General features: G+C 39.1%; 1 protein-coding gene across 3 annotated transcripts in view; it reads right to left on the bottom strand.

Moving 5' to 3' along the window:
* RYR2 (ryanodine receptor 2) overlaps window positions 1-26,754 on the bottom strand; it is an 832,848-nt gene that overhangs the window by 268,112 nt on the left and 537,982 nt on the right. For all 3 annotated transcript variants that reach the window (XM_070781954.1, XM_070781952.1, XM_070781953.1), the window contains 4 exons: window positions 7,530-7,738; window positions 6,537-6,889; window positions 4,774-4,888; window positions 2,259-2,419 (listed from right to left, as the gene is read on the bottom strand). In XM_070781954.1, coding sequence (XP_070638055.1) covers window positions 2,259-2,419; window positions 4,774-4,888; window positions 6,537-6,889; window positions 7,530-7,738 — 838 coding nt within the window. The remainder of the gene's footprint in view (window positions 1-2,258; window positions 2,420-4,773; window positions 4,889-6,536; window positions 6,890-7,529; window positions 7,739-26,754) is intronic.

Below are 26,754 nucleotides of genomic sequence, written 5' to 3'. Positions count from 1 at the left end.
AGCATGGATGTCTGGCAGACTAAACCTAAGTTATGCTGTGCAAGCAACAAGCTCATGCTGAAATGGGACAGGTGCACAATGGGCCTGATTCTATGATTCTGAGCAAAATTCCACTGACTTAGTGGACATTCTGAGTCAGGTCTTCCAGTCTCTCAATTCACACCTAATGAAGACAGGTCAACTGGCAGGAACCAAGGTTAAGAACTGACCTGCACCTTCTCTCCAAAAACTCAAACCAAACTGGACGTTTTTCTGAGGTTCAAAAAAGTTTAAGTATGTAATAATCATCCAAACTGGTAATTTTCATTCTCATAGTTTTTATTTTAAACCACTTGTTCTGAGATGCTGCTGCTGCTGCTGCTGCTGCTAAGTCGCTTCAGTCGTGTCCAACTCTGTGCGACCCTATAGACAGCAGCCCACCAGGCTCCCCCGTCCCTGGGATTCTCCAGGCAAGAACACTGGAGTGGGTTGCCATTTCCTTCTCCAATGCATGAAAGTGAAAAGTGAAAGTGAAGTCACTCAGTCGTGCCAGATTCTTAGCGACCCCATGGACTGTAGCCCACCAGGCTCCTCCATCCATGGGATTTTCCAGGCAAGAGTACTGGAGTGGGGTGCCATTGCCTTCTCCTTTCTGAGATGAGAAGCATCCATTTCCAGACACTATAGAGTCCTAGGCCAATTCTACATGAGCCGTCAATGACTCAACAGATGTAAACTTTGGCTAAAATTAAGCCCCTGGATAATTCCTGGTGATCTGTTATGAGAGACAGACTTAAGCTGGGATGTGCACCAGATCCATGATGTTAACAATAAACCCCACCTGAGTTTCAAGCTCACCACAACCTTTATCAGAGATGTTAGCAAACTTAAATTCTTTGAGTTTTACTTTGTTTTCTTTCTCTGCCACTACACAGCACATGTGTGAATGAGGCTAGAAGAAAGGCCAAACGCAGACAAGCAGTAAGAAAAGAGTAAACAGGCCGAGATAAAGTCAGTTTCTGAATAATCAAAAGTTGGCTGTGTTTCTATGCCCTTTTTACATAAGTTTCAACAACCTTCCTTAGCCTGTATTTCCTACACCAAAATCATCAGTCACACAACAGGGGGCCCCAACCGCTGGGATCTAATGCCTGGTGATCTGAGGCGGATCTGATGCAATAATAAAAGAAACAAAATGCACAAGTAAACATAATGTGTTTGAATCATTCCCAAACCATCCCCTACCCCTAGCCCGTGGTAAAATTATCTTCCATGAAACTGGTCTTTAGTGCCAAAAAGGACTGCTGATGTTATCACATCCCTATTCTGAGTTATCTCCTTTCACTGTCCCCATCTATGAAAATCAATATACATCCATCAGAATATGCCTGGAAACAGGTAGTTTGGGCCCCCCTACTGATGTACACTACTCTTCATTGGAGGATTTTTTGCTAAGTCCACTGTCTCCAGTGCTAAGTTCACTGTGGTTCAAGTGTTACAACCTGAAGGCAGGAGAGGGAGCTTCCGGTCACCAAAAATAATGACACAGGTAGAAAAGTAATACTCTAGGGGGAGAGAGGCTCTTCCTTTGAGAGCCATCACAGCAGATCAGAGAGGATGCATAGGCACAAAGGGCAGACGCAACCGGCCAGGTCTTCTCTTGTCTTATTCTGCAAGGAAGATAGCCTTCTTCACTTTTTTGAAGGTTTGGTTTGAGTTTCGTTTGTTTTACAAATGAGAAAGGATGGCACAGAAAGTGTAACTGACTTACCCAAAGCCACACAGCAAGTCAATGGCAAAGCTGAGGAAAGAATCCACTGCTCCTCAGTTGGAGTTCAAATGCGTCCATCTGGTCTAATCCACTAGCCCACACTGTCTTCACGGTTTTCTCCCCACCACCTAACCAGTTCCCAAGATACAGACCAGACTACAGGCTAAATGCCTCACATTCACCTGTCTCTTAATTCCTGGAACGAAGGCTAAGTAATGACAACCTAAGTTGTTAGTCATGTCCAATGCCACCTGAAGGAACATATGGTTAGTACCCCCAAAAGATGCAATGCTCTTACTTTATATGAGTTTGCACATGTAATATACTCAGATTCCACACTGGCTTGTTTGAATAATAAAAAGGATACTGACGTTAATGGTTTGGTTATATTGTTCCTATAAACAGAATATTATTTTATGTATAAAAATCCAAGTGAAAACGATGCCTAGGTTTATCAACATTTTTATTAGATATCATTTATGTAACAAAAAATGGAGGAAAAACCAACCTTTCGTGCACCTTTCCTTTTTCATCTCCCAGAGTCACGGTCACTGTACGAACTCTGTCCAAGTCAAAGCCTGTATCATACTGATGGAAATCGGATGTGATCCAGCCCACCCAGACATTGGCAGGTTCTTGTCCAGGAAAGATTCTCACTGAGTAATAGTACTGTCGAGATAGCAACACCAAGTATTGGCAAAGCAAAAAGAAACAAAACTTTGACTTTCAATGTCTTTAACTTGCCTAAGAAGACATGTCTTGCAAAAAGAAACAAAACTTTGACTTTCAATGTCTTTAACTTGCCTAAGAAGACATGTCTTTATTTAAAATCATTGGACCTATTTACAGCAACATCAGTGCAACTAAAGATTATCATACTCAGTGAAATAAATCAGAAAGAAAAAGAAAAATACTTTATGATATCACTTATACATGGAATCTAAAATATGATACAAATGAACCTATCCATGAAACAAAAACAGAAACTCAGACATAGAGAACAGACTGGTGCTTACCACGGGGGAGAGGGTTGGGAGAGGGATGGGCTAGGATGCTGAGGTTAACAGAAAGAAGCTTTTATACATAGAATGCATAAAAAACAAGGTCCTACTGTATAGCACAGGAACTTATATTATAATAACCTATAATGGAAAGGCATCTGAAAAAGACAATATATATATATGTATAACTGAATCACCTTGCTGTACATCTGAAATTAATACAACATTGTAAATCAACTATACTTCAACAAAAAATAAAATAATAGTATATTCAATTAGGCTATAACAACAGCAACAAAACTCAAAGCTTAAAGCAGTAAAAAGAAATGTAACTTCGCCTAATTAAAGTAACATAGGCACAAAGGACTGAGGTGGCAAAATAAGAAAAGTCTTGAAACAGAGATCCGAAATTATTTCAGAAATAATGGGAAAAAGAGAAAAGACTATCTTGAGCAAAGATGATCTGAACCTTTTTATTAAAAATACTTTCAAGTATGAATGTATGGTGATGTATATGTGTGTGTGTGTGTATATATATATATATATATGTATGTATGTGTGTGTATGTGTGTATATATATATCTATATAGATCTATATATAGATATATATTATGTTTACGTAATAAAATCATCAGTCCATTAGGCAGGTAAGCTTTGAATTCTTCAAGCTTATTCAAGAACACTAATCTACTCTAGAGTTTTCATACCTGTTTTAGACTTGTTTCATATTGTTTTATACCCTAAATATGCTTTGCTTTAGCTATCACTAACATAAGATGCTTAAAATCACCCCTTAAAATCACTTTGAAATAGTTCAGATCTAATATGTGAAAGTCAAGTTCAAACACGGGGAACTTTACAAGGGACACAGCTACGTATTTTTTTCCATTTGAAATTTTATGAGGAGTCTTTTAAAATTTTTAAATCGCAGACAGCACAACTTGATGTCTAACAAAGTATGATAAATGGTCATGTAGATACATCACTGAGATGAAGGAAACCACAGAGATGAAGGTGCTTGGGAAACTTAGGTGGCAAATTAAAATGTTGCCAAGAAAGAGGATAGCAAAACCAGGACTGAGGGTGCCCTTAGGTGCTATTTTTCCTCAAGTAGCTTGCATAATACAGGGCATCCAGTCCCATCATTCAGGCAAATAGAAAGGGAAAAGGTGGAAATGGTGGAAGATTTTATTTTCTTGGGCTCCAAAATCACTGCGGACAGGGACTGCAGCCATGCAATTAAAAGATGCTTGCTCCTTGGAAGGAAAGCTTTGACCAACTTAGACAGCATATTAAAAAGCAGAGACATCACTTTGCTAACAGAGTTCCGTATAATCAAGGTTATGGTTTTTCCAGTAGTCATGTACAGATGTGAGAGCTGGACCATAAGTTCAATTATGACTGAACTTTGGCGGAGCATCAAAGAACTGATGCCTTCGAATTGTGGTGTTGGAGAAAACTGAGAGTCCCTTGGACTGCAAGGAGATCAAACCAGTCAATCACAAAGGTAATCAACTCTGAATATTCATTGGAAGGACTGGTGGTGAAGCTGAAGCTCCAATACTTTGGCCACCTGATGTGAAGAGCCGCCTCAGTGGAAAAGACCATGATGCTGGGAGAGATTGAAGGTAAAAGGAGAAGAGGGTGGATGAGACGGTTAGAAAGTATCCCCAACACAATGGAGATGAGTCTGAGCAAACTCGGGGTGATAGTGAAGGACGGGGAAACCTGGTGTGCTGCAGTCCATGGGGTCACAAAGAGTCGGACAGAACTTAGTGACTGAACAACAACAACAATCACCTCAGAAAATACATGCCTTTCAACTTTTTGGTCCCTAAAATATAAGTGAATAATTATTTTAAAAATACACTTGTAAAATAGTGGGCTACCCTGGTGGCTCAGATGGTAAAGAATCAGCCTACAATGCAGGAGACCAGAGTTTGATCTGAATCAAAGTGAACTGTTTGAAATGCAAAGCATGATCACACACAGAAATAAATGACAAAAGTGGGAACCTCATACCGTGGACGTTTGCATCAAGTAATCATAGTCATCCCTCTCATCTGCAAGGACATCTTCAGTGAGTCGTGCAGAATGGCTGGTGCTATAATCTGGCTTTGTTCTTCGAAGCAAAAACCTGAAATATATTAGAGGATTAGGAATAAGCAACTTTAAAGTGTTTTGCCTATCTCAAACATAAACATATAATGAACTTAGTAGACTGGTTGTCAAACAGTATGATTAACCCCCAAGAGGGTATCGGACAATATCTGGAGATATTTGGGGTTGTAACAACTGGTGGAGTGTGCCACTGGCATCTAGTCATGGAGGCCAGGGACACTGCTAACCACCTATCAATGCACAAGGCGCATTATTGTAAGATAAATAATTATCTTACAATAAATAATTATATGACCCAGAGCACTGGCAATAGTGCTGAGGCAGAGAAATTTGCATTTATTGTAAGAAAGGATGCTAAAACAATTTGCCTTCTTCTCCATTAAAAAATACTATTAAAAATAAAATACTAAAAATGCTATTTAGAATATAAACATAGAATACTTCAACCAATGCTGTAAATGGAAACATCTTAAAAATTAACTCTAGGGAGCAAGTACTTACAAATCATATATCTAAAGATAGCTTAGTATCTAGAATATATAAAGAACTCCTACAAATCAGTAACAAAAAAGCAAATCACCCAAAGAAAAAAAAAATGTCCAAGAAGTTGAATAGACATTTCTCTAAACATGATATACAAATGACCAAGAAGCATATAAAAAGATGTTCAACATCACTAATCATCAGGGACATGGAAATGAAATCCACAATGAGATATCACTTCACACGGTTTAGGATGGCTACTAGCAAAAAACCCAGAAAGTAACAATGGTTGACAAGGATATGGAGAAATTGAGACCCTTGCACAGTGGTGATGGAATTGTAAAATGGTACAACTATTATGGAGTACAATAATTTTTTTTCTCAAGAATTTAAATACAGAACCACTAGGCATCCCACTTTTGAGTATATATCCAAAGGAACTGAAAGTAGGTTCATGAAAAGCTATTTGCACATCCATGTTCATAACAGCATGAATCACAGTAGCCAAGAGGTGGAATCACTCTAAATGGCCATCAGTGGATGAATGCATTAAAAAATGTGGTGTATATACACACACTGGAATATTGTTCAGCCTTAACAAGGAAGTGAAGTCTGACATATGCTGCAACACATATGACCCTTGAGGACAATATGCTACATAAGTCAGTCACAGAAAGACAAATACTGTCTGACTTCATTTACATGAAGTATCTAAAGCAGTCAAGTTCATAGAAACAAAAAATGGAGGTGAGCAGGGGTTGGCACAGGTTGGAAAGGGAATGCTGTTACATGGGGGTACAGTTTCCATTTTGCAAACTAAAAATGTTCCAGAGATCTGTTTTGCAACTATGTGAATACACTTAGCACTACTGAACTGTACACTTAAAAATGGTTATGATGGCAAATTTTAGTTTTGCCACAGTAGAAAAAAACTCATAGGAAAAGTAACTCTTGAGATAGATTGTGAGTGCTAACAAATCAGAGGGCAAACAGGCTGCTTTATTCTTCTGTGGAATCCCTGGTACATAAAGAAGGAAGAAGAGGTGGAAAAAATTGACTTTGGACATCCCTTACCCTCTACTGCCCTCTCCTGTGACCCCACAGAATAACTACATATTTAAAATCATTTAAAAAATTAAAATTACAAAAGCTTTAAAAATCATTTTGCATATATCAATGACCTCTGTTTCAGACGAGAGGGTTTTTCCTGAGCATAATCCTTGTGGTTATTAAACTCTGGTTTTGTAGCTTCTTTGTCTCTATCTCCTCGATCTGGCACCAGATGGCCGTGAGCTGTCTTCATGAGAACCTCAAAGTCTGAATCCACATCATAATCCTCCAGATCATTCTTGGGCCCAAAGAGCCCGGTGCCAGGGATCCCTCCAGCTGCAGTCTTGGAGAAGACCTCTGCACACTCGATGGGCATGCTCAGACGATAAAACATGATATCCGTGCTGCTGTTCTGAGAGCCAAAGGACTTCTGAGTGACTTTTAAACACGGGGAACTGTCTATGGTGCCATCTATTCTGGTCACCTAGCAAATGAAGAAGCAATCATTCAGATGCTCAGCACTGTTGACTTCCTGATTCCAAAACCCCTTTAAAAGTGCATCACACCTTTAAAACTCCAGACATGGCCTACTCATGGCATAATTTTATAAATGAGATCATTAAACATAGGGATGGCTGTGTAAGGATATGCTTACAGTTCTGCTAACTCAGAAGACAATCTGGGAAATTCACGTTACAACTGTATATACTCAGATTGAGCCTGCCATTGCCAATACATGTATATATATTAAAAAAAGAATTGCATACAGTTGACCCTGAACAATGAAGGTTTGAACTGCTTGGATCCACTAAGATGTGGATATTTTCAAGGGGAAACACTACCAAGGGTACTACATAATCCACGGTTGGTTGAATCCGCAGAAGCAGAGGACCAACTATAAATTAAATGCAAATTAACCACAAAGTTATTCCAGGCTCAACCACAGTTAATCAGTCTAATCAGCCTCTCACACAGTACCTAAAATCAGAGGGTAATTCTATCCTTAGATTCGCCTATAATGGAACATTAGAACCATTATTTTAAGTAAATGACAGTAATTGTCTAAGTAGGAACTCCCACTCCTGGTTTTGGCTGATGGTCCAAGTTTTAAAGAAAAAGCAAACCTCAATATGTTCATGGTTTGATGGAACTTGGAGAAATTGAGGAAGCCTCTTGCTCAGCCACATGGTAATATCCCTATTTGTGTTAACGGCAAATGGTTCATAGCCCTCTTGTAAGCCACAGATGGTGAAATATTTCAAGGTGCTGACATCCTTTCCAAAGTTCAGCCTGCCCACTTGAGCCACTCCCAGGCTACACACAGGTATGAATCCTGGGAAGAAAAAAATACACATCAAAAATTTTAGGATCGTTCATATAAAATCCTTTCAGTATGGAATTACCAAAAGTATCACTCCAGAACTCTTACCTTTATGAGAGCTGTCACCCCAAGGCAAAAACAACAAGCCACAGACACTAAGTCTTTTTTTTTTCTTTTAATTGGAGGCTAATTACTTTATAATATTGTGGTGGGTTTTGCCATACATTTCACATGAATCAGCCATGGGTGTACATGTGTTCCCTATCCTGACTCTCCTCCCACCTCCCTCCCCATCCCATCCCTCAAGGGTCATCCCAGTGAACCAGTCCTTAGCGCCCTGTCTCATGCATCGAACCTGGGCTGGTGATCTAGTTCACATATGATAAAATACATGTTTCAATGCTATTCTCTCAAATCATCCCAGCCTCACCTTCTCCCACAGAGTCCAAAAGTCTGTTCTTTATATCTGTCTCTTTTGCTGTCTCGCATATAGGGTCTTCAATGTGAGGATCAGAAGACCAGTATTTGCCCTTTGCATTGTATTTCAGTAAATGTGGGCTCTGGGTAAGTGCCTTCTTTCACCTTAAACTTCTTCTGTAAAATGAGATAATGGCTAAGCATCCCCCAAGTCCTCCAGGGATCTCAGTGAGCAAAGTCCCCACCCCACAATCCCCGAGTTCCGAGGTGCAGGTGACTCTTTGCACGGGGAATGTGAGAAAGAAGAGCCAAATTGTGCTACAGAGCCTGAAATGTGTAAACACAAAACACAACTAAGCTATACATTTCTTTACATGTAATGCAAAGAAAAAAAAAAGAACGTTGGAGACAACATTTTCAAAGGTTTTCATTCACTGATAGCTGCTTTTGATCTTTGAAGAGAATTTTGTCTGTTTTCTTTCCTAGAGTTTCCTAGATCTAAGCATCAAAAATATACATATAAATAAAAATTTTGAAGTAGTTGCTAAAATCCTGCTGAAACTCATCTGTCCCATTCCCTTCAATATCACTGTTGGTATAGCTTAAGAAGGGTAATGCATAATTAACATAAATAAGATATGAAATCAAAAACTAAGTTAAAAGTTAACAAGAAACTAAATCAAAACAACAGCAATGAGAAATGAAGAAACAAACATTTTAATGTGTGGCAGGGTTAATCTTTCCACTATTAAATAAAGAAGGGAAACCCCATTAATTATGTTAATTTTTTAAATTCTTTGAAATTAACTGCCTGGTAAGGGGCTGAGATGATGTATTTCAGCAGATGCAGCATTTATGTACTCTCAAAAACCTCAAATATGCAGATGACACCACCCTTATGGCAGAAAGCGAAGAACTAAAGAGCCTCTTCATGAAAGTGAAAGAGGAGAGTGAAAAAGTTGGCTTAAAGATCAACATTCAGAAAACTAAGATCATGGCATCCGGTCCCATCAGTTCATGGCAAATATATGGGGAAACAGTGGCTGACTTTATTTTGGGGGGCGGGGGCTCCGAAATCACTGCAGATGGTGACTGCAGCCATGAAATTAAAAGACGTTTACTCCTTGGAAGGAAAGTTATGACCAACCTAGACAGCATATTAAAAAGCAAAGACATTACTTTGCCAACAAAGGTCCATCTAGTCAAGGCTATGGTTTTTCCAGTGGTCATGTAGGGATGTGAGAGTTGGACTATAAAGAAAGCTAAGCACCAAAGAATTGATGCTTTTTTTTTAAATAGATTTTCTAATTTTGTTTTGTTGATATTGTATTTTTTTTTAATTTTATTTTTTAACTTTACAATATTGTATTAGTTTTGAACTGTGGTGTTGGAGAAGACTCTTGAAAGTCCCTTGGACTGCAAGGAGATCCAACCAGTCCATCCTAAAGGAGATCAGTCCTGTGTGTTCATTGGAAGGACTGATGTTGAAGCTGAAACTCAAATACACTGGCCATCTGATGCAAAGAACTGACCCATTGTAAAAGACCCTGATGCTGGGAAAGATTGAGGGCAGGAGGAGAAGGGGACGACAGAGAATGAGATGGTTGGCTGGCATCACCGACTCAATGCACATGGGTTTGGGTGGACTCTGACAGTTGGTGATGCACAGGGAGGCCTGGTGTACTGCAGTCCATGGGGTCGCAGAGTCAGACATGACTCAGAGACTAAACTGAACTGAATTTCTTTCTGCTATACTTTACATGAAATTTCAAACAGCCAGCACAATAAACAAGGTCAGTATTGGGATGCAGACTACAAATGAGACGCTCTAACTTGTAGATCAAAGAAGCAGAGGATCCCATGAACAAAATACCAAATTTCTACCATTATGATGTCCACTCCTTTCCTTGTTGAAATTAGCGGCAGTGAAAGCACTGTACTGGGCTTCCCACGTTGCTTAGTAGTAAAGAATCTTCCTGCCAATGCAGGAGATGCAAGTTTGATCCCTGGGTCAGAAAGATCCCCTGGAGGAGGAAATGGCAACCCACTCCAGTATTCTTGTCTGGAGAATCCCACAGACCGAGGAGCCTGGCAGGCTACAGTCCAAAGGGTCACAAAGAGTTGGACATGACTGAGCAAGCCCAAAAGCAATGTATAACTCCAAACAGCACAAGACAATAGAAATAACATCTGATAATTCATAAGGATTTCACCCAGTGTGTATCATCAGTATATACTTAAATAAACGGTTGTATCACAGTGCTACCAACCAGGAAGCATGAACACATCCAGCTGGGTTCAAGGAAGTGTGAATGATGAGCTTCTAGTTAAAATTAAAAAAGCCACAGCTGTGTCTGTAGCTGTGCCAGTTCTTGATGATGAAGTCAAGGAAATAAGCGTCCCCAGAGGAATCAAAAGAATAAATACAATAGATCTGAGAGAGTTTAAACTACATGGGCACAAACTGGCAAACCTAACTAGGGGATATCAAGATAGAAATATCTCCTCTGATGCTAAACATTTCTTTCTTTCTAATCACTTTATGTGTAGATGGAGTTACTACCCTAAAAGTGAAGTTATTGAATACCTAAAAATATCTGTATAGATATCGGGTATTTATATATTAATATCTGAACTTTTCTGTATGTCTGATATGTATTTGCATGTCTGATGTTTTCATCTAAAAAATCAAGTACTTATTGCTGTGTCCAAAGATTTATTTCCTAGACTGTTAACTATGACTATATTTAGAATCCTAGAATATTGTTTGGACAATAAGTATGTTTTTTCTTTTCCAAGGTATACTACTTAACTTTTGAAAATCTGTTTTACAAAGGTTCATTAATATTTAGGAAATAGTCATAGTAAATATTACTTCAATAAAGAAAGAGGCAACCCATGGATTACTTTTAAAGATGCAAAAACACAAGAAGTTTTTTTTAATCAAAAAAGTTTCAGAACTTTGGAAGTTTTAATACTTTTTTCTCTTTTTATGTCTCTCAATTTCATAATTTTTAAATGAATATATATCTTATTATGAAAAGAAGTGATAGTGTGTGTAAAAATATTCATTTAAGAAAATGGGATACAGAAATGTGGAAGAATGATGGGGATGTAAGATGGTTCAAATACATGTTCTTCAAGTTATTGAAGTTCAAATTCTCAATGCTAGTGAGTTTGCACTGAGCTCAGTACCAGAAATCCTGCTGACAAAATTATACTAGTACAAGAGTGATCAAGTGTAATTTAGTAACTTGCATTACTAACTGTACCCAATATTCTGTAATAACCTATATGGGAGAAGAATCTGAAAAAGAATGAATATATGTATAACTGAATCATTTTGCTGTATACCTGAAACTATCACAATGTGTAAATCAACTATACTCCACTAACTTTAAAAAAAAAAGATACTTTCAACTATTCATTTCCTTTATTCAAGTTTTTTGAGCAGCTACTGTGTGCCAGAAACCAGAAATGTTAAGTGACTAACACAGACCCAGCTAAAAGGTTCTCACAGTCTAATATGATGGGGAGACAAGTGAAGGAGTGAAGCCAAGATAGCCTACTGACCCACTGAGAAAGAGGGAGTGACAAGAGACCAGGAAGAGTAGAGAGATGAAGTCAGGAAGATTTTGCAGAAGACCTAACATCTAGTAGAGGGCAGACAGGCAGTACTAGGAAGTGACTAAAAACAGAGTTTGGAATCCAACGGACCTGGATTCAAGTTTCAGCTCTACTGCTTCTTGGCAAGTTACTTAAACTCTCCAAGCTCTAATCTTTGCTTCTGTAATATCTATGCAATACGGTTATGGTTTTAAAAACAAGATCCTGTATGTATAGTACTTGACGTGTATGTTCATTAAACTAATTTTAAATGGGAAAAAAAAGGTAAAAGAAACTAAATAGCCATAATAAGAGCATGGCTAATTATGATACACATACAAGATTAAATAGGTACAGTCACTAAAAATCATGTTTAGGACTCACAAAAATAAAACTGTAGAGGGAAATAAAACTAACCTGGCAACACTGTAAAACGGGTTATTCCAGGTGAGGCATATACAAGTGTTCACTGCACTATTTTTGCACTTCTCGAAAAGGCTGATATTTCTTAAAATACAAAATTAGTAAAAATATCAAAAGTTATGCTTAAAATGTTTTTATGCCTTACGGCAATATTTATCAAATTAAGGTGGCAAAAGAAAATTATTTTTACACCTCCAACTTTTAAATGGGAGAAAACACATTAAAAACCAAATTTCTCTCTGGGTAGTAGAAACATGATTTTAACCATTTTTATTATAATCCTTTATCTTTTACAAATGTTCAAAAATGTATTAATCTTGTGAAAGATAAATGAAAATAATTTTTCATCAGCTTATAGCAGTAGGGTTTTTTTGTTTTGTTTTGTTTTGCTTTAGCATTTTGGTCTCCTTTAGGGGAATATACTTGTGAAAGTACATCCACAAGTAGAAATTATGCTATTTCTTTCTCTTTTTAATTTAAATGAGGTAGAACCTAATAAAAATTAAATTGTGTTCTGACCTCTGAAGATGCAGTTTCAGTAGCAACTATGACGATCCGCTGGAGAAGGAAATGACAACCCACCCCAGTATTCACGCCTGGGAAATCTCACAGATGAAGGAGCCTGGCGGCTACAGTCCATGGGGTCACAAAGAGTCAGACACGACTTAGCTACTACACAGCACAGCATGATAATAAAACAGTGGTTATTTCTAAAAACTATGTGTTTAAAACGAGCATCTTACAGCAGGAATGACTAGATGATAATAGTATCAGAGCAAACAGAGAGGAGAAGAACTCCAGGTACTTTTCAGTTGCCAGGCCTTGGTCACTTCCATGTGGCCAGTGTCCTGCAAACAAATGCTTACCACACAGGGCTCCCTAACAGCAGCTAATTCCCTGAGTGTTTATCTAACGCTTCATCTCAGTGACCATTAACAATCATTCATTGAGACAAGAATCATTATTATCTTTTCCCAGTGACTGAATTCCAATCTCAGTTTAAATCACAGCTAAGTGATCAGAAAAGAACCCCAGGGGTGCCAGATCTCAGAGTCCACGCCACCTCATGCGAAGAGTTGACTCATTGGAAAAGACTCTGATGCTGGGAGGGATTGGGGACAGGAGGAGAAGGGGACGACAGAGGATGAGATGGCTGGATGGCATCACTGACTCGATGGACGTGAGTCTGAGTGAACTCCGGGAGTTGGTGATGGACAGGGAGGCCTGGCGTGCTGCAATTCATGGGGTCGCAAAGAGTCGGACATGACTGAGAAGAGTAGAGATTTTCGGTTTCACGGATCATACAGTCTCTGTCAAAATTACTCAAGCCTGAGTTGCAGTGCAACTACAAATAGTCTGTGAACAAAGGGGCATGGATGTGTTTAAATAAAACTTTACTCACAAAAACTGGAGACAGGGTGGATGTGGCCCTCAGGCCTTAGTCTGCCAACTCCTGCTCTAAGTTTTCAGCATTCAAACACTGTATCCAGTCCCTCCATTTGGCAAATATGTAATGTATACTGACCACATGCCAACCACTGTTCTATGCATTGGAGATACAGTTGTGAACGGGACAAAAAGGAGCCCCTGCCTTACCAAATCTTACCTTTATGTAGAGAAGGCAGATAATAAGTAAATAAAGAGTTATCAATATACATAACATCAGGAAGTCATAAAAGTTATCAAGACTGATGTTTTACCATAAATAACAGAAGTTGATAAATGACCTCACTCTTAATAATTGTCCACAGTAAAACATGACAGTTGAAGTTCAATTCTTTAATAACGTGAGGTGAGCTGAACTCAAAAAGATTCCAACCCAATGAAACAGATTTCCACAAATTCACGCACACACCTCCCTCAGCACAGGTAAAATATCAGTCCTGCCTTTCTGTCCCCTGTGTTCTCCCTCTTCTATTCCAGTTACCTTAACTGACATCCTGCAAATAACAAAGTCTGATGTATCTAAAGGAAGTTTTCTTCCTGGCAGTGGGTCTTAAATTAGTACACATGAGTCCAGTTGGTTACTTGGGCCTGTGCCAAACCCGCCCTAACTATTTGTAAATCTGTTAAAACAGTAGCTACAACTTATGGCTAAATTGCTTCCTCCACCAGAAGACAGATGGCTTCAGCAAATTTTAACTTTCTCCCTCGATGAGCCACCTCACTCCTGAGCAGAGGGGTATGCTGGGAGCATGCAAGTCCAGCAGAGAAACTGGCAGTCACAAGGGTGTGGGGGCGGGATGTGGGTGTAAAATCTGTGGTGGGAGCCAGAATTAAAAGAATATAAAGTAGATCACAAGCCTACCAGCTTTTCCTAAGAATACACAATTTCAGATTTTGGAATTTCTGAAGTTCAGGTAGAAATCCACATTTATAACCTAAACTAAACAGACAAAAGCAGATAAAAATGGCTAATATTATACTAATGTGTAGATCTGAATTATTTGATCAGAACGAAAGGCAACATTTACTAATGGTCTACTATGTGCCCGATTATATATAGCACCTTTCCATCTATTATTAAATATTAACCCCATTTTTCAAGGTGAGGAAACAACTAAGATGTTAAATTATTCTGTCTAAGGTCCTATAGTTAGTTAAATGGAATGCTAAAATTTGACTCAAGAATGCTGATAGGGAATGTAAAACAAAAATTATTTGCCTTAGATTTCTGAGATCTTTAGAACTTTCAAAGAGGTATGAAAAGACCGTTTCCAATTAGTGTTTTTTTTTTTTTTTTTAAGGAAATGAAAACAGAAGACTATATGCCCAAGACCATATAGCAAGTATTATTTTTCAGAACTGGATCTAGAAGCCAGGACCTGATATTTGTTGCCTCTATTCCGTTTTGGCTTTGAAAATGATATAAGAAATCATGCTACGTGAGGTCTTAGGGAATTTCCCATGATGCAAATGCATCTTTAGTGCAGGACATCGTAACACCAATGCTGGCACAACAGGGACATTCCCATACCTTCTTCCAGGACTTCTATTTTTGACCTTGAAAGCCACCACAGGGCTTCCCTGGTGGCTCAGTGGTAACAAATCCACCTGCCAATGTAGGAGACACCGGTTTGATCCCTGATCTGGGGAGATCTCACAGGGTGCAGAGATACTTAGTCTGTGTGCTACAACTGTTGAGCCTGTGTTCTGGAGCCTGGGAGTCCCAACTACTGAGCCCACATGCCCTAACTACTGAAGCCCGTGCACCCTAAAGCCTGTGCTCTGCAGCAAAAGAAGCCACCACAATGAAGCCCGCACACTGCAAGGAAAGAGTAGGCCCTGATTGCCACAACTGGAGAAAAGCCTGCATAGGAACAAAGACACAGCATTGCCAAAAATAAATAAATAGTAAAATTATATACCAAAAGTTCAGGGTTTTTTGTACCATCTTACAGAAAAATTGCAATGAACTTAAAAAAATAAATAAAACCATCCCATTCTCTCCATCAGTTCAAATCCAGAAAAAAAGAATGTTTAATATACACAAGGTCTGACATCCTTTATCCTGACTCCTTGACCTTTTCTGTATAATTTAAACCCTAAATCTTGCTGTTTGGCTTTACTGTATTTACAAATAATAAGCTTCTGGTGTTGTACATCTATATAATTCCTTCTAGTACCTCCAAGTTATATTAAAAATATGCAAAACTTCCAATTTTCACAGAGGTAATTATGTATACAAGTTATTTTATTAACCATCCACCAACTTTATTCATTCTCAAAATGCTCTGTAAGGTAGAAATTTCCTCTGTTTATCAATATATAAAATTTAACTGTCAACTAACTGGTCAGCTTAGGTTAGTTTGATTTTCACTGAATCAATCAATCATTTCACAATGAATTTCCCCAAATGACAAGCTATTTAGATTATATACACACAAGCTCAAAATACATACTAAATAATAATCTGAAAATTTACTGTAAAGATTAAAAATCTTACATTTAAAAAACTTTATTTTTTGGCCACAAGGCATATGGATCTTCCCTGACCAGGAATTGAACTCATGTCCCCTGTGTTGGAAGTGCAGAGTCTTAACCACTGGACCACCAGGGAAGTCCCAGAATCTCCTCAGTTCTTAAAAGTATTCCATGTAATGTACAACATATTTTAAGAGTTATTCCTGGAAAAATCCAGAGTTTCTAGGATAGTGTTCCTTTTTGATTCTAGACAAAACTATGAAACTGTTTATGCTAGTTTCCAACATCTTCATATTCTTTAGAGTTTGTCTATCACTTTATAACTAAATGTCCTTATCTACACTCAAAATATCTAGTGTCCCAATCCATTATCTCAGCTATTTGGATTGCCTCACTGCAGTGACTCATAGTCCTAATTTCTTCGTTCTTTCAACAAGCACTTATTTTTAAGAGGAAAGTAAAAAAAAAAAAAAAAAAAAAAAGTGAAAGTTGCTCAGTCGTGTCCCATTCTTTGTGGCCCCATGGATATACAGTCCATGGAATTCTCCAGGCCAGAATACTAGAGTGGGTAGCCATTCCCTTCTCCAAGGGATCTTCCCAACCAAGGGGTTGAACCCAGGTCTCCCACACTGCAGGCAGATTCTTTACCAGCTGAGCCACCAGGGAAGCCCAAGAATACTGGAGTGGGTAGCCTATCCTTTCTCTAGGGGATATTTGAGACCCAGGAATCGAACCAGGGTCTCTTGCACTGCAGGTGGGTTCTTTAGTGGTGAGCTACAAGGGAAGCACTATTTTCAAGTGGGGAGATTCCCAAAAATGTTACTTTCCCGGGTCTGTTGTGAACCTGGGTTCCAGTTCTGTATCAAGAACAGGCTGTGCAGGTTGGTACCAGCTACAGAAAGGACACATGTTATGATGGAGTCAGAAAGGCAGTAGGTATTTGGGACAGGACAGACCCAACCTTAATTCACACCATGTTGATAGCTACACTGGATGAGTCATACATATCCACCGAACAGTTTGTACTTCAAATGAGAGTAAAATAATATTGTAAGATAGACTGCTAACTTTCTCTACTCTTTTTCTTTCTTTTTTTAAGGCAGCATAATAAAATCAATAACGGAAAGCTATCCCTCCCTTTTCCTTTAGCGGTCCTTTCTGCCTAAAGCTATGCAGCTATTTTAATTATTAAAAATATTCTTTCTGTTTTCTCCCGAGGAAAGGAATCCCATGCAGTCTCAGCACCAGGAATTGAATTTTGCTCACTGTCCTTTCAAGTTTTAGATACAGAATCAAAAGCACCCTTTCTGGATTTGATTATAATCATTACAGGTATAAAACCTGAGGGCCCAGAGGTGATTAACAGAAGAGCTGACAGGCTTGAAAAAGCTCCAGTGTAATGAGACACTTACACAAGATACGTACTCACAGCCTGCTTTGTAAAATGCAGGGAATCTCTAAACAAGATAACTATTCTTTTACCATCTGGCAAGATGTTAAATAATTCTCTTCCTTGCTTTAAATTAAGGATATGATTAACTCTTCAAACTACTGGTAACATGAAGCTCTTAACATTAAGTGTAAATTAAGAATGGTACTAGGGATGTAAGTATAGAGGGGGGTCATGTATTCATTTCCTAGAATTGCCACAAAAAAATACCACAGACACTTTCTTTACTCATTCATCTATCCACAGGCATTTAGGTTGCTTGCAATTGCATCACAATACCACAACCTAAACTGCATTTGCTGCTAAGTTGCTTCAGTTGTGTCCGACTCTGTGCGACCCCAGAGACGGCAGCCCACCAGGCTCCCCCGTCCCTGGGGTTCTCCAGGCAGGAACACTGGAGTGGGTTGCCATTTCCTTCTCCAGTGCATGAAAGTGAAAAGTGAAAGTGAAGTCGCTCAGTCGTGTCCGACCCTCAGCGACCCCATGGACTGCAGCCTTCCAGGCTCCTCCGTCCATGGGATTTTCCAGGCAAGAGAATTGCAGTGGGGTGCCATTGCCTTCTCCAAAATTGCATTTAGGTTGTGGCTATTGTGAGTAATCCTGCAGTGAACATGGGAGTGCAGGGATCTCTTTGAGATCCTAATTTCTATTCCTTCTGGTCTATATCCCAAAGTGGGATTGCTAGATCACGTGGTATATTTTAAATTTTTTGAGGAACCTCCATACTGTTTTCCATAGCAGCTGCACCAATTCTCATTCTCACGAATAGTGTACCAGGGACTCCTTTTTCCCATACTCTCACCAACATTTGTTATTTTTAGGGTTTTTTTTTAACATATTTTTGCAGGTGTAAGGTGATATCTCATTGTGGTTTTGATTTGCAATCCCTGGTGATTAGTAACATAGAGAACCTCTTCCTATTTATTCAGTTTCTTTGCTTATTCTTAAAATGGGTTATTTGGTTTTTGTTGGTTTAGGGTTTTACTAATGAGCTGCATCACCAGATGGTCAACATCGAAATCAGAGTAATTATATTCTTTGCAGCCAAAGATGGAGAAGCTCTATACAGTCAACAAAAACAAGACCAGGAGCTGACTGTGGCTCAGATCATGAACTCCTTATTGCCATATTCAGACTTAAATTGAAGAAAGGAGGGAAAACCACTAGACCATTCAGGTATGACCTAAATCAAATCCCTTATGATTATACAGTGGAAGTGAGAAATAGATTTAAGGGCCTAGATCTGATAGATAGAGCGCCTGATGAACTATGGACTGAGGTTCATGACACTGTACAAGAGATATGGATCAAGACCATCCCCATGGAAAAGAAATGCAAAAAAGCAAAATGGCTGTCTGGAGAGGCCTTACAGATAGCTGTGAAAAGAAGAGAAGCGAAAAGCAAAGGAGAAAAGGAAGGATATAAGCATCTGAATGCAGAGTTCCAAAGAACAGCAAGAAGAGATAAGAAAGCCTTCCTCAGAGATCAATGCAAAGAAATAGAGGAAAACAACAGAATGGGAAAGACTAGAGATCTCTTCAAGAAAATCAGAGATACCAAGGGAACATTTCATGCAAAGATGGGCTCAATAAAGGACAGAAATGGTATGAGCCTAACAGAAGCAGAAGATATTAAGAAGAGGTGGCAAGAATACACACAAGAACTGTACAAAAAAGATCTTCACAACCCAGATAATCACGATGGTGTGATCACTCATCTAGAGCCAGACATCCTGGAATGTGAAGTCAAGTGGGCCTTAGAAAGCATCACTACGAACAAAGCTAGTGGAGGTGATGGAATTCCAGTTGAGCTATTCCAAATCCTGAAAGATGATGCTGTGAAAGTGCTGCACTCAATATGCCAGCAAATTTGGAAAACTCAGCAGTGGCCACAGGACTGGAAAAGGTCAGTTTTCATTCCAATCCCAAAGAAAGGCAATGCCAAAGAATGCTCAAACTACCGCACAATTGCACTCATCTCACACGCTAGTAAAGTAACATTCAAAATTCTCCAAGCCAGGCTTCAGCAATACATGAACTGTGAACTTCTAGTTGTTCAAGCTGGTTTTAGAAAAGGCAGAGGAACCAGAGATCAAATTGCCAACATTTTGCCAACAAAAAGCAAGAGAGTTCCAGAAAAACATCTATTTCTGCTTTATTGACTATGCCAACGCCTTTGACTGTGTGGATCACAATAAACTGTGGAAAATTCTGAAAGAGATGGGAATACCAGACCACCTGACCTGCCTCTTGAGAAACCTACATGCAGGTCAAGAAGCAGCAGTTAGAACTGGACATGGAACAAAAGACTGGATCCAAATAGGAAAAGGAGTACATCAAGGCTATATATTGTCACCCTGCTTATTTAACTTATATGCAGAGTACATCATGAGAAATGCTGGGCTGGAAGAAGCACAAGCTGGAATCAAGATTGCTGGGAGAAATAACAGTAACCTCAGATATGCAGATGACACCATCCTTATGGCAGAAAGTGAAGAGGAACTAAAAAGCCTCTTGATGAAGGTTAAAGAGGAGAGTGGAAAAAGTTGGCTTAAAACCCAACATTCAGAAAACGAAGATCATGGCATCTGGTCCCATCACTTCATGGGAAATAGATGGGGAAACAGTGGAAACAGTGTCAGACTTTATTTTTTGGGGCTCCAAAATCACTGCAGATGGCGACTGCAGCCATGAAATTAAAAGATGCTTACTCCTTGGAAGGAAAGTTAAGACCAATCTAGATAGCATATTGAAAAGCAGAGACATTACTTTGCCAACAAAGGTCCGTCTAGTCAAGGCTATGGTTTTTCCTGTGGTCATGTATGGATGTAAGAGTTGGACTGTGAAGAAGGCTGAGCGTGGAAGAATTGATGCTTTCGAACTGTAGTGTTGGAGAAGACTCTTGAGAGTCCCTTGGACTGCAAGGAGATCTAACCAGTGCATTCTGAAGGAGATCAGCCCTGGGATTTCTTTGGAAGGAATGATGCTAAAGCTGAAACTCCAGTACTTTGGCCACCTCATGCAAAGAGTTGACTCATTGGAAAAGATTCTGATGCTGGGAGGGATTGGGGGCAGGAGGAGAAGGGGACAACATAGGATGAGATGGCTGGATGGCATCACTGACTTGACGGACGTGAGTCTGAGTGAACTCCATGAGTTGGTGATGGACAGAGAGGCCTGACATGCTGCGATTCATGGGGTTGCAAAGAGTTGGACACAACTGAGCAACTGAACTGAAATGAACTGAATGAGCTGCAGGAATTCTTTATTTTGGATTACCCTTTATCAGATACGTGACTTGCAAATATTTTCTCCCATTCCATAGGTTGCTTTTTCATTGTGTTAATAGTTTCCTTTGTTGTACAAAAAGTTTTTAGTTTAATTCTACTTCTTCATTTTTCCTTTTGTTGACTGTTCCTGCTGAATAAAATCATTGCCAAGGCCACTATGAAAAGCTTCTCCTTTATGTTTTCCTCTTAAGAGTGCTAAAGTTTCAAGTCTTATGATGAAGTCTTTAATCCATTTGGGGTTGATTTTTATGTATAGCCCAAAATCATGTTGTACACAGTCACAGAAACATTTTCTGTATGGTTCAGAATTATGTAAGGGTCCAATTTCATTCTTTGCTTATGAATATCCTATTATCCCAACACCAGTTATAGAAAAGATGAATCTTTTCTGACTCTATGTTTTTGGTATCCTTGTCAAAGATCAGCTGATTATATATGATCAATCTTACAATACATTCTATCTCTCAATAAAGTTTAATGATTTTCTCTATAAAAGTATTGTATACCTTATTAGAGTGATACCTAGTGACTACTGAAAACTCCTAATATTACTGTAAATGGAGTTTTCCATTTAGTGTTGCAGGTTTTCTGTTGGTGTAGAAATGATAGCTTGCTAAATCTTCCAATTATTCCTAGTAATATCTGTAGCTTCTTTAAGGGCAGCGGTCCCCAACCTTTTTGCCACCAGGGACCAGTTTTGTGGACATCAATTTTTCCACAAAAAAATTGTGGAAAAGGCAGAGGGTGGTTCAGGCAGTAATGAGAACCATGGAGAATGACAGATGAAGCTTTGCTTGTCCGCCCCATCGCTCACTTTCTGCTGTGTGGCCTGGTTCCTACCAGGTGGTGGACTGGTACCAGTCATGGCCTGGGGGTTGGCGACCCCTGCTTTAGGGTTTTCCCTGCAAATGATTATCTGCAAATACAGATTGTTGTTCCTCTTATTCCAGTTCATACCATTGCCAATTTCTTTTCCTTGTCATATTAAAAGTTTGAAAATCAGTTCAGGAATAGACACTTTTTAACACAAGACTATACTAAAGTACTAAAAGAGTTTATAAATACTCTATATTTAAATTTTTCTTACATCTACCCATCTTTATATCTGTGCCATACTTGACTTGGGATATTTTTCCATCTTCATTAACTTCTTCTTATTGCTATAGAGAATGTCAGCTCAGACATAAATATATTGGCTAGTAAAGCATCAAAAGAACAATGTTGTTAAGATATATAATAATATATTTATTCTCCACTAGCCCTGTTCTTGTCCATTATGGTAAGAATTACTTCCACTGGTCTCCGGAGGAAGTGCATCAAGAAATGCTCCATATAAAAATTATCACTTAAAAAACAAAAAAACTTTAGTCCCAAATTTGATATGGAATAAACTCTGCCTTTGGTAAGATGAAACAGACTCTGGATGAGTCAGGAGACCTCCTTTCAGGTCCCTGCTATACAGCACGCATCTTAGTTTGATTGGCTACTAGGCCTCTGTGAGTAGAAGTTAGAACATCTTCTATGTTATGAGAAAGACGATTTATGATTAAAAAAAATAACTCCTGATTAGTTAACTGGATATGGATAGGGGGAATATATCTAAAGATTCCTGATGAAGAGACATGCTTGAGGTGGAGCAGTGAGCAAGCAAAAATTCCTGTTCTATTCTGAAGAGACAGGCACCAAGGATGCCTTTTGATAGGAAGTTCAGCTGAAACTAAAACTGTATTGGTCAATTAATTTGTTTTCCATTGCTGTGAAACAAATCACCACCAATAGCAGTTTAAAATAATGTCCACTTATTATTTCCTAGTTCTATAGGTCTTCCCTGGTGGCTCAGATGGTAAACAGTCTGCCTGCAATCCAGGAGACCTGGCACGATCCATGGGTTGGGAAGATCCCCTAGAGGAGGGCATGGCAACCCACTCCAGTATTCTTGTCTGGAGAATCCCTATGGACAGGGGAGCCTGGCGGGCTACAGCTCACAGGGTCGCAAAAAGTTGGACACAACTGAGTGATTAAGCATAGCACAGTTCTATAGGTCAGCAAGTCTAGGTACGGCATCATTGGGGTTCTCTGGTCAGTGTCATAGAATGTAATCAAGATACTGACTGGACTGCGTTCTCATATGAAGCTCAGAGTCCTCTTCCAAGCTCCTTGGTTGTTAAAGTAATTCAATTCTCTGTAGTTGTATGATCAAGATCCCCTTTTTCTTGTGAGTTAGCAACCATGGGCTGTTCTCAGATTTGCACCATGTGGTCCTCTCATACCAGAGCAGTTTGTTCCTTCAAGTCTGGGAGATTTTATCTCATACTCTGAATCTCTCCAACTTCAAGAAGCACCCAACCTCTTTTAAGGGCTCACTTGATTAGGTTGAGCTCATATGGTTAATCCCTGCTGGGTTAGCTTAAAGCCAACAGATTACTCGTCTAATCACAAAGCTATACCTCATCACATTCAGATTCTGCCCGCACTCAAGAAGAGAGGGTTATACAAGGCATGTCTACCAGGGAGCAGGACTCTAAGAGGTCCTCTGAGAATTCTGTCTGCAATAGAGGGTATTGCTACCTCTTTTCCTGGTCTCTTCCCAAGCTTGATCCTGAATGTTCGTCAGTCTAACGGTGAGAAGAGACAAGGAAGAGCTCACAGAAAACCTTACCAGGGACAGCAACTGCACTTGCCAGCACTGTTCCTCAGCTGACATGACAGCCAGAGGCCTCTTTGAAAAATGAAGATTCAATTAATCTCTTCATTTTATCTACAGATGCTCTGAAGCGATGTTTTTTTTTAATCCAAATCGAAGGAAGAATCCTAAAAGAGGATCTGCCACATAGATGAAATAGTTTTTAAAGTCTGAAAACTCCACTCCAGGACTACAGCTCTGTAACACTCTTGATCTTAACCACGTAAGTCCTGGTCCTTTGATGGGAGTTAAAAGACTAACAGATCTTGTTCTTCTACCAGAGGCCAGTATGTCTCAGCAATCTGTTCTTTGTTCAAATCACATACAAGCTTTAAGGTCAAGTCTGTGGTCACTGAGGGAGAGTGCAGTTTCTCTTTGGGAAAGAGATCTGTAGCCTTTTAGAAAAGCCTCAATTGCACCTTTATGAAATAACCAGATCCTCACCTTGAACTAACTGGATGGCTATATCTCCACCTGGATGTAACTGGATAACCCCATCAGTCTTTCAAAGATTTTTGTAATTTTCCTTTTGATGTTATCTAGAAACAGTTTATACTGGTCAAGCCATCATTTCAGCTATGTAAACTATACAAAAGGCAGAGACATCAAAATATATTTAGCCGTGTTGTCTACTGAGCTGATCAGATAGGGATCTGCAGAGTGTGCATATGCATGTATGTGTACATATGTGTATATGTTTTATAGAGAGAAAACTTTCTGTCCATTTTATTACATAGTCCTTTTGATTGCTTTACATGTGACTAAGCTATTTCTGCAGAAACAAAAAGAAATTATGGGATCTTTAAAAACACCAAATCAAGCACGGGACAGACACAAAGACAAGGTAGGTATAAGAACAATCTGAAAAAGAGCACTTATGAACCTTTTTAATACTTTAGCAACCACAGCATACTCCGGTTGACCTAAATTAAAGGTTTTTTTAATATAATCCTTTGAGCTGTAGACATCCCGAGGGCTCACTCTCAGTGGTGATGGGTAAGTTAGAGAGCTCAACTCAGGGCCTCATATTATACTTTTACCCAAAGCAGTTCCATTGCAGTTTTTTAAGAAGCTATGTATTGAGTAGAGTGTACTTTGTAAAGGGCCATTTGGGAAAAGAATTTTTAAAAAGGGTGGATCTATGATTCATTTTGCTGTACACCAGGAACTAACACACCACTGTAAATCAACTATACTCCAATAACAATTTTTTAAAAAAGAAGCAGCTATGTAAAGTAAATTGGAAGGGAAAGGGAAAAATTCCACTTCCAAAAAAAGCATTTGAAAGTCACAGGCATGGATAAGCTTTGTAGTCCTTTTAATGGCAGAAAGTTTAAAATTATGACTAGCCCTTACAAAGTTAACGGTCATGGCTAAATAAAACTTAACACCTGCTTTGGAGACCAAAATGATACTTTCTAACACATCCAATAATAATCCAATGAATGGACCACAGAATTTTAAGATAATTCATCAGAAAGCTCTTTATAATTCTAACATCATTCTATGAATCTATGTGGTATAAATTAAACATGCAAAATCTACAAAGTCATTTTAAAAATTTAACTTCAAAATAATAAAAGCATAATATGCAAGCATTTTAAAATAACAATTATAGAAATAAAACCTCAGGTTATATCCATAGTACTGGACAGTATGGACATTACACAGAAAAAAACACCCTCTCTCACCTTCCCTGTGATATGCTGACACTCATATCCCAAAAACAAAACCAGAGGAGGGGAGATAGGTGATGGAAGGTTAAGGGAAGAATGGGAGCACCCTGCGGGGCTTCTGAGCTGGAATCCTTTCCTTGTCCTCTATTTCTTGTTTGTACGAAATAGACTGTGGCCTCCTTGAACTACCCCAAGTTCCAAAGGGCAGATGCGAACAGTTGCTAATCAGGAAAGGGAGGGGATACAGAGACAAGAGAGGAACAGCCAAGAAACAATAGTGTAGCCTTGGGACAGGGTCCAGGTTCTACCTCAAAAGACACACGTAAAAATATCTTTCAACTCTTCACAGAACCAAAACCCCCAGCAAATGGAGGATGCCAGCATTCTGCACTCCAGATTAAAGGAACCAGAGATACTCATCAGATTACCTGAGATCAGATTGAAGAAATTCAGGCGCCATGCACACACACCCTGATCTCAGGAACCCCACCCTAGAACCAATCACCATTAAACTCCTCACCACATCCTCCTGATGGAAGGAACCCACTGTGCCCCACTTTGCTTGCAAAGCAATAATGCTATTTTCTACTTCACCCCAAACTCTGTCTCAGAGGTTCAATTTGGCACCGGCACAGAGGCCAAACGTTCAACACCAGTCTCATCCACTACCCAGAGATACAGGTATTCAAAACAAGTTATAAAAAGGCAAAATTCCTACTATTTTCACAAATCTATGTTTGAAATCTATGGTCACACCTGCTCAAATCCTTGGGTCATGCCTGCTTGAAAAATATGGCCTTACCTGTTCAATTCCTGGGCCAAGAACATTTCTTGGAGGAGGAAATGGTAATAAGCTGCATTATTCTTGCCTGGGAAATCCCATGGACAGAGGAGCCTGGTAGGCTGTAATCCTTGGGGTCACAAAGAGTCTGACATGACTCAGCACACCTGCTCAAAAGCTCAGTTAATGAATAACTATAGAACTTAATGCAAATAATGAACTGGCTAAGGTTTTTTAAGGATTGGTGAGAAATTTATAGACTGTTAAAAGTATTGATTGAGGTACATCTTAAAATCCAAGACTATATATACATAAATTAATATAGTCAAGTAACAATTACTCAGTTATATCCAACTCTTTTTGACTGCATGGACTGTAGCCCTCCAGGCTCCTCTGTCCATGGGATTCTCCAGGCAAGAATACTGGGGTAGGTTGCCATGCCCTCCTCCAGGGGATCTTCCAGACCCAGGGATCAAATCTGTATCTCTAACATTTCCTGCATTGGCAGGTGAGTTCTTTACCACTGGTGTCACCTGAGAAGCCCCAATAGGATCTATTCAGTCATTTTGAAAAACAAAAAACAGTGTTAGGTTATTTTGTTTATATGCTCTAGATTAACACCATTCAATAGAATTTTTGTTGATGATTTAAATGTTCTGTATCTCTCCTGTTCAATTAGGCACCACTAACCACAGGCTCCTGTTGAGCATTTGAAATGTAGCAAGTGCCATTAAGAAACTCAAGTTTTAACTTTATTTCTTCTAAATTAATATAAATTC

The sequence above is a fragment of the Bos indicus genome, chromosome 28 (genome assembly GCF_029378745.1).
Source record: "Bos indicus isolate NIAB-ARS_2022 breed Sahiwal x Tharparkar chromosome 28, NIAB-ARS_B.indTharparkar_mat_pri_1.0, whole genome shotgun sequence".
In the NCBI taxonomy this organism is placed as follows: domain Eukaryota; kingdom Metazoa; phylum Chordata; class Mammalia; order Artiodactyla; family Bovidae; genus Bos; species Bos indicus.
Note: the sequence above shows the minus strand (reverse complement) of the source record. Positions and strands in the feature narration are given on the sequence as shown.